At 37.9% G+C, this 9509-nt stretch overlaps 1 protein-coding gene across 1 annotated transcript in view; it reads left to right on the top strand.

Annotated features, from left to right (window-relative positions):
* The window catches only part of npr2 (natriuretic peptide receptor 2), a 102899-nt gene that overhangs the window by 25629 nt on the left and 67761 nt on the right, over nt 1–9509 (top strand). The window contains exons 2-4 of the mRNA XM_032539804.1: nt 4427–4608; nt 8682–8795; nt 9172–9307. Coding sequence (XP_032395695.1) covers nt 4427–4608; nt 8682–8795; nt 9172–9307 — 432 coding nt within the window. The remainder of the gene's footprint in view (nt 1–4426; nt 4609–8681; nt 8796–9171; nt 9308–9509) is intronic.

The raw sequence follows: 9509 nt of genomic DNA, 5'->3' as shown, positions 1-9509 counted from the left end.
ACTCGAAGGGTAGCACTTTAAAGAAAAAGTGTGAATGTGTAGTGTCGTAAATAGACACAAAAGGCAGCACTAGATTGGCTTAATTAGTGTGAAGAAGAGTCCAAGGAGACGAAAGTAAAACGTCTCTAAAAATAGTCGTGAATGGTAGTGTCACTGATGGTGATCACAAAGGGTAGCACTAAAATTGACTAATTAGTGTGAAGGTAGTCTCAAATGGGTTAGGGTTTTATACAGAGAAAGACAGAGAAAGGCAGACTCAAAGGGTAGCACTTTAAAGAAAAAGTGTGAATGTGTAGTGTCGTAAATAGACACGAAAGGCAGCACTAGATTGGCTTGATTAGTGTGAAGAAGAGTCCAAGGAGACGAAAGGTAACGTCTCTAAAAATAGAGTCGTGAAGGGTAGTGACACTGACGGTGATCACGAAAGGTAGCACTTACATTGACTAGTGAAGGTAGTCTCAAGTTTACAATTGTGTTTTATCTATTTTATGAATTTTTTTTTCTTTTGAGGATACTTGTTTTTTCTGTTTAACTGATTTTGTGTAAAGCACTTTGAATTGCCCTGTTGCTGAAATGTGCTCTACAAATAAAGCTGCCTTGCCTTGCCTTGTGCACATGCATGTAATTAGCTTTTCTTAAAACGTGTGGAGAACTCTGCCGTTCCCATCACAAATAAGCTTGCTTTCAAAACTTCCCATAATCCAATGTCATTTACTTACTAGTTCATCCATCTTTTTTTGTCTTGTTTCAGGACACTTACACTCACTAACGTCCTCAAACACGTAACCAACAATGTACACTGCCAGGTCCTGATAATAATATAATATAGGCTAAGAACACCACAATTTGAAGCAGAGCAGTGCTTCTTCTTCCAGCAACTGAAACTGTTTAGAGAGGTGTCAGTTTTGGAGGATATAGTTTGTAGGGGTAGGAGTCTCTGGGCACCTCACGATTTGATTCTGATTTGAAAGTTTTTAATGTAAATTTCCATGCATGATTCAAAAAAATATACACATAAATCTGAGTTCGTTAGATTTTGACATATTTAGTCTACTGAGGTTTTTATTGTGTAGTCATTTCTTGCTTAAGCCTTAAACATGATTGTGAAAGCCCCCTTCTCTCACAGTTATCTTCCATGTCAGAGGCTCAGTCATGTTTACAGATGGAGAACATGAAACATGAGATGGTCAGATGTCATGTGATAAAGTAGATCAACAGCCTTTATGTTTTGCCTAATTATTGTATGCATTTCTTATTAGATTATGAGTATATATACAAAACTTATTTCCCCTTTGGGCTATTTTTTTGTTTTTTTATTATGCACTCTCGCCTAAATTCTAAGTTGTTGTCCATTAACCTATCCTCTTTCAGTCACTCTGTTTTCTGATTTGTACATGTCTGGAGACAGTAAATTTTAAATAAAAATCAATAAATTAAAAAAAAAGCCTGTCCTCAACTCAGGAAAATCTTATTCAACTAACACTCATACAATATTGTCGACTAATCGAATAGGTGATGTCATCGACAGATCTGTAAAAAATTAGTTTTTCCACAAGGAATCATGCAAAACCCTCACTTTAAATCTTCTGTTCACAAGAGATGTGCGCATACGTTTCTTGAAAATAAGTCATTAAGGATGAAAAAAGCTTAAATTACTAAATTGATGAATTGACTAAAGGAATCTTAGTCAACTCAGACCGAAATGACCGATTGGTCTGCACCGTTTCCTGTGAGAAACTTCGAGAAAATTGGTTTTGGTTGGCAAGCTGAAGCCTACGTGACTCCGCCACTAACAATGACAACTACTAGAGTCCTACCTAGCTACAACTACAAGGATTATAACATTAACAGCCTATCAGAAACTAGTGTTATCTATGGTCTAGTGAAACATCCACAATACAGTTTATCCCAAACCAAGTCCTGTTATTCAGCTCCCAGTTGTTTTCTTTCTAATAAGGTGAGATAATGTTTGATCACATTGTTGTTCTTGGCACAATTTCTGGAGTGTCATTATCTTGAAACATGGCAGACTGTATTTTTATCAAGGAGAAGGTACTCAGTGAGCTCACAGTTCCTCACAATTCATTTATGTGTGTTATTTTAATTATAGAAGATGCTTATTTTGCAGATCTTGGTATACATCAAAATACAATTGGGGACCGAAAATCACAGGATGTACAAAATGTGCCAATGTCTTTTTCCAAGGTATTTTTTAAGGCCTTATTAGAAGAGAGAGAGGAAATGGGAGGGAGAGACAGAGGGATGCAGCAAGGGCCACTCAAACCGTGGTTGCTAGACATGTTTTTGAGATATCTTGCTAAATCCGACAAAAACAAACCGTATTGGAAAAACTGCCTCCTTAATGGAGGTAAAAATTAGACTTGAATATGTGAAATTCCTTAAACCTGCATTTCTTAAAATGATGAAAACATTAGTATGGGACTTAATAAGAGGCTATATTATATAAGAAGGCTACTTTCTGCAGAGTAGAGAGCCGAGCAGGCGCAGGGCTGATTACCATCCTGAAGTCTGTGAAGTGGAACAACTTGTACCAAACAATTTAATGTGCTTGTGTGTGAGGTAAAGCCTCAGCAGGTCCGAATGCTCTGCGACTGCTACAACACACGAGGACATTTTCCCCCAGCTGTGTAGCACATTTATTTTGGGAGCGGTCCAGGAGACAGCAGGACTCTTTGGCGTGGTGAACCATGTTGGAAGAGATGAGAGTTGGGGTCTGTGCAGCCCCAGCAGACTTTGGTCTACATGAGGAAATGTCTGCTAGCTGGAAGGACTGCCTCGGAACTGACTTGAGCTGCGAACGGAAATAATGCTACGTTTTTTTATTCATGACTCAGCGGCGGGAGGGTGTAGGTGGCAGGTTGAAGGTAGTGGGTAGACACACCATCAGAGCCTGTAATAGAGGTCTCGAGTTTAATTCCTGTTTGGATTGATCGAGATTTTTCACCCTTTTCTGACATTTTATGTCAATCGAGAGAAAAAAAATCAACAATGAAAATAATTGTTAGTGGAAGCTTTATTTTTTAACATTCCTGTGATGGAAGGATAATTGCTTTGATAATGTCGCTGAAACTTGGGTGTTGGCAATAGTACCATCAGTACTGATCTTGACGCCGCTACAAAGACAACATTGCCTTTTGGTTCAGGCACAAAACAACTTAGAGTGTCGGAAAGTTTGAGAACTAAAATAGCTACTTGGTTAAAGGGCTTTTGTTGTCGTGCTTGCAATAATCATGACTCACTGCCAGGGAACAGCCATGCTCATAGTAAAAAGAAAAGCATCAGTTATGTAAGTTGGGAACAGGATACGTACAGCGGTGTCCCGTGTTTTGTTGACCCATAATCCACCCAGATCGTCTCCTTATAATTCCTACAACCGCTAGAGGGCTTTGTCACTTTTAACGTGAACGTTTTATATTTGTTGGACATTCGCTGAAAAGACTGAAGCTGTTGCTTTTCTTGGAGGATAGTCTTGTTTGAATCCTATTGGTTGTTTCCACTCTAAGAAGTCCCCTGACTCATCTTTGGATGATTTCTGATGTTTGATTTTGTTTGTTTTCCATCTCTGCATATGCTGCAGAAGATTCTGTCTGTCCCTGACCATCCATTTAAATCCAACATTGCAAGAGTTGAAATATGTGACAGCTATATTGTCTAAAACTCAATTTTGTGATAGCAGCATATATATAGAACATATATCTAGACAGTCAAAAGTCACTTGAGGTAAATATTTTGACTCAAATCAATCCACTACTTGTGCTGTGCTGTGTATTTCAATATGTGTGACTACAAAAAATGGTGGAAAATACCTGCACATGATACAAAATTATAATATTTTAACTAACTCCTCTCAAAGTCAATGGGTTTTTGGTTTTATGCCGGTAACAAAGTGAGTTGGTTAACAAACGCTTAAGAGATCTTCACGTTTTGTTCTACCACAAACAATAAGTCAAAAAAATGCCCCACTCAAGAATTTTTATTTAGCTTGTACTTATGTCAGAGGCAATTGATAACAAATGGCTAAATCAGAACAGTGCGTTAAGTCCGTTGGTGTAAATGTGGCCCTCGGCTTTACATGGAGAGCAAGGGAAATTTATCCACCAACACTTCTTACTCTATGAAATACTGTATATCCATCCTATTCAGCAATTTAGTTTAAGTCATATTTTCCTTAAAGTAAGTAACTGTTATACGAATATTTCAGCCTGATTCTAATACCAACTTGTTTCAGTGATTACCTTGAGTGTATCAGACAGAAGACAACAATGCACGAGAATGGAAACAAAAATCCAACTTGAATCCAGAGACTCTTGCCAGTCTGAAAAGCAACATTTAAAAGAAACAAATGAGTGCTTGAGATAAACAATGTTTTTTATTATTTTTTTTTATATTTCTGTTCTGTCTGCAGTTGTATACCTCTGCGGGCCCCTGGAGACTTTCCTGAACATCATGAAACTGTTCCAGAGCGAGATCCAGGACCCAGAAAACTACGCCATTTTCTATCTGGACGTGTTCGCGGAGAGCTTGGCGGATCACAAACCGTGGCAGAATTCCGACACTGACTGGGCTGATCCCATCAAGGTCTTTAAGGTACAATGAACTCCGAACACACACACACACACACACACACACACACACACACACACACACACACACACACACACACACAACACACACACAACACCCACACACTTACTTGCCGTAGTACACATACAGTAAATTGAGACTATTCACATTCTTTGTTGATTTATTGAATGTGGACTGTCACAGTTTCACACGCTTAGTAATTGGAGGCAGGAAATAATACAAGACCAAAACCACCATTTGGCATGAGAAATGGAGGTCTCTGACAACACATTTTATTCACTGTTTCTGTTCTGTTTTCTCTCTAAATCCCATAATCTTTACAAGGCTCTACTTACACAGTAACACAGAATGAAGTCCTCAACTCCAGCTGAACAACTGACAGTTGGTTGAAAGACTTTCAGAGTCAATTGTTCTGATTAAATATAATTTGTTCCAAATCAAAATTAGGGGAAGCTTTTTTGATAATGACACACACACAGACACAGACACAGACACACACACACACACACACACACACACACACAGACACTCACTAACGGATGATCTTAGGATGCTACATAATTTCTGCCAATGGGTGGGTAAATTGAGACTCCCAAAGGACTAGGACCCATCAATCCTTTCGACCACATTAAGATTTGAAATTCTTGCTCAACTTTAATGAATGGGAGGATGTGTTTGCACAGGAAGCCATTTAGCCCTACAAATTAGTGGACTGAGAAACAAGAGAGTGGGCACGGATGTGTCGCTCGGCTAATTTATCTCCCTAAATGTCACACCGGCTTCTCTTTATTCTCTTTAATTCAGTGCTCACAGAGTCTTGATGGAGAGCGGCTTTCTGAACATCAATCTAGCATTATCTTCAATTGATTATGGAATTTTCTGTCATAATGAACTCAACGGATGCTTGCTTCAAGCAGTTGAAGCATTTACTTAAGAATTTAATGGAAAGTATTGCCTTCTTTTGCTTTCCATTTGCAGACTTAAAGGGGATTTAGTGTTAATGCTAACCCTTTACATATCTGCTCCACCTTGTTATCTGCACATTTGGATAGACCCTAGTAGGGCTGCACGACATGAACTTTAAAAAAAAAATCAATATCATGATTAATTGCACATTTTACCTCAATAACGATAAACAAACAATCATCTAATATTTTTCTGATTCGAAGATTGACACTGCGTTTTTAAATTTCTTTGTGTAAAGTTTTATAAAAAAGTCTTTTGCATGATAAAAATGTAAATAGGCCATACAATTTATTTCTTAACTGCTAATTAACTTGTTAATTCTAACTTTCAACCAGCATTTTGCCCTTTTAAGCTCCCTTTTTTTTTTTTTTTTTTTTTTTTTTTTTCTTTTTGTGGTGGCTACGTGACACATGAAACCTATACCTGATGAGGACTGGCGAGTTAAATTGGCTGTCTGAGAGTAGATACCATGCAGACACACAGCTGACAACCTGCAGGTGGAGGCGATGGAGACAGGCTCGGACATACACAATGCAGCTGCATGTGTCTGACAATACACAAAACAACACCGGTACAAGCCGACAGATGTCTGCGGACACAGAGTGCGGAAAGTGTGTCAGAGCCTCCCGGACGGGTGAACTGAGACTCCTTTTCCTGCTTGGTGGTCAACGGTTAATGATTGGTGTGTGCGCCAGTGTTTGTGTGTGTGCGTGTGTCAGCCCACACCACATTTGGCCACTAGCGAGTGTTAATTTCGGAAACCTGCACACACGGTAGAATGTTTTTAAATGGAAAGTAGGCCTATCAACAGAAAGAAATTATTGAAATTATCGTCATGGGAAAATTACGTTGATGTTGATAAATATACCCTGTTAGTCTTATTATTTGCCCTACTGTTATTGCAGAACAGCATCGCCAGAGTTTTTAACGTAAACTGATAATAAGTAATTTAATTTGTTCAGCCAAAGCACATGAAAACAACAATTTGGGGATGGACACTTCTACTTTTTTATTTGTAGTATTCTTTTCATATCTTTTTCATAGCTAGTCATAGCTATTCATACAAAAAGCTACTTTAATGAGCCAGAATTTATTTCAAGAAGAAAGCAATTTTAAGATTGGAGACTGAAAATGTTACCACTAGTTAAAGTGATGTTTTGTTCAAACCATAAATAGGTATGAAACAGCTTAAGCATCAAAGCTTAAGCACAGTTCTCTCATTATCTGTTTATCTCATGTGAACTGCTCCTGACCCTGGCTGCAAAACAACATTTTGGCTCACATTTAGCTGATTTTGCAAGGCGTTAATTTGTCAGCGAGCCATAACAGGGCTCATTATGGCTTCCCTCTGAGCAATAATTGCTTGTGGAAGTTTGTGGTGGGGTTCAAATACTGCAACTGTTGTAACATGAAAAACTACAGACATTTTAGTTAGGAGCAAAGCCAGAGGATTTTCTAGAAAGGTCTAAAATGTGTTTTTGTGACAGCAGTATATCGACAGAATCAAAGGTCACCTGAGGCAAATATTTGTCTTGATTTCTCCATCCAAACACTTGAACAAATGTTAAATGTCTGTCTCTGCTCATGTGATATTACAGAAATTTGTAACGATTTTCAAATCAAAGATCATGAAATAAGTAATTTTTGTTTTTTGTCAGTGTATATAACAATGGCAAGGGTTTGCTTTAAACATAACCCTTTAAAAATATGTTTTTATCATTGAAGTTTGATTCATTTGGAGGTCATTAAAATATAATGAAAAGTTATTTTGTTCTCCGCTTTAGACTTCTAAGGTAGTATACGGCCAAAACAATACTAATTAGTTATGACATGTGATTTCAAGTAATATTAGATGTGAAAATCATAAATCTAAACTTAAAAAGGTTGGAAAAAAATGTTTGCCAGTGTAGTGGTTTGATGCAAATCAACTCGTTGAAAGAATTTTGTACAATTAAATGTAATTATAGGCCTGCTTGATGGCATGCATTGTCTTGTTTAAGAAGAAACATTTAAAAAAGGCCAGATGTTTGTGTGGTTTTAATATAGTATGTAATTTATCTTTGCTGATCACAGTATTCTTATTAACCACAGTCAAATGTCTACTTTAAATCAAATGATTAAACAAATATTTAAAACATATTTTCTTTTGAGATTGCAAAACAGCCCAATATTTTCTATGATAGCTTTGGTTATATATTATTTTATATTTTAGGTTTAATTTTTCAGAGACACTCATTCCTAGAAAGATTAGGGAATTAGGGAAAGGATTAGGGAAGCAGACAATTGGGTGGTTTTGGCTTACCACTTAATCTTAGCTGACCTTATTATTTTGTACAAATGTCGGTTGTTACAGAGCACAGGTGTTATAATTTACATACCATTTTGTTATGTTTTTTTCGGATGTCATATGACGGCAGAAAATATGCCAAAGTTAGTTGGGGTCACTAAAGTGACTGTTAGCTTTGGTTTGACTCTTAGCGTGCTTAAAGGGCGGCTGTGGCTCAGTGGTAGAGCGGTTGCCTGCCAATCGGAAGGTTGGGCAAGACACTGAACCCCGAGTTGCCCCCGGTGCTGCGCATCGGAGTGTGAATGTGTATGAATGTTTATCTGATGAGCAGGTAGCACCTTGTACGGCAGCCCCAGCCACAGTGTATGAATGTGTGTGAATGGTGAATGTTCCCTGTAGATGTAAAAGCGCTTTGAGCAGTTGTTAAGACTGGAAAAGCGCTATATAAATACAGCACATTTACATTTAAAGCTCAACGACTGTTAGCCAGTAAGCCGGTTAGCTGCTTAGTCAGTTTCTGAATGTCGACCGCAAACAACAAAACGGTGTAACTGACAATGCTAAGAGTGTGTAGTTGGAGAATTGATATGCTGAAATGCAAAATTGTCACAGAGCAAGTTTTAGCATTTTGGCTGAAAAAACCAAGATGAAAAAAACAGAAATAGCATTTCAACCATTACTCCATTAGCATCATTTTTAAAATTAAGGATGAAAACCAGACTAAATAACGTGCTAGATAGCCATTTTATATTACAGTTGCGTGATAACATAAAACACGCTAAAACAGTTCATTAAAAAGTTTTTCTCTCGCTGTCTCCCCCAGTCTGTTTTCGTCATAACGTACCGGCCTCCTGATAATCCAGAGTACAAAGACTTCCAGAAAAGGCTTCATGCCAGAGCTCAGAAGGATTTCGGTGTGCATTTGGAACCATCATTGGTAAGTTGCAGCCTATGAAAACAGCATGCATTCTCAGCAGCATCATGACCTCTTTAATCTTTTATAAGATATTCTGTGCAGAAAAATCCTCACTGTGCTGTGTAATTGGCATCAGTTAATGATGAGGGATGTTAGCAATTAATACCTTTCAGTTTTACTGCTTACATCTCAGATATTAGGTTTGGGAGTTTCCCCAAAAAGTACATCAGGGTGTACTTTTTAAAGATATAAGGTATTTAGTGTTTTTGTTGGTATTTGGCACTTTCATTTTTAGAATTTCAGTAAATCAAGCTTTTATATGTTGGCTGAAGGAGGGGTATTCCTTCATTATGGTCCTTTTAATCAAAATTGCATCTACTTGTCCATCTACTTTTAGATGGATTACATTGCCGGCAGCTTCTATGATGGTTTTGTGCTGTACGCGATGGCTTTGGAGGAGACACTTGCAGAGGGTGGAGCCCAGAACGACGGCATCAACATCACAATGAGGACGCAGAACCGCCAATTCTGGGGTGAGCAAATGTGGTCAACTTGTAGGAATGGCTTCATACATTAGAGTAGGTTTTAAAAGATAAATGTTTGACTGTGACAACCTGTTATATTTTTATGGTTTTACGTACAACCTGCTACATTTTTGGTTTTGATGTGTGTGCCACACTCATTAAACATGGATATACTTGTGTAATTCTGGGATGGGAGAAAAGCGTGCTCTGG

This window comes from Etheostoma spectabile, chromosome 16, assembly GCF_008692095.1.
Source record: "Etheostoma spectabile isolate EspeVRDwgs_2016 chromosome 16, UIUC_Espe_1.0, whole genome shotgun sequence".
Lineage (NCBI taxonomy): Eukaryota > Metazoa > Chordata > Actinopteri > Perciformes > Percidae > Etheostoma > Etheostoma spectabile.
The sequence above is the reverse complement of the archived record's forward strand: the minus strand, read 5'-3'. Positions and strand labels throughout refer to the sequence as shown.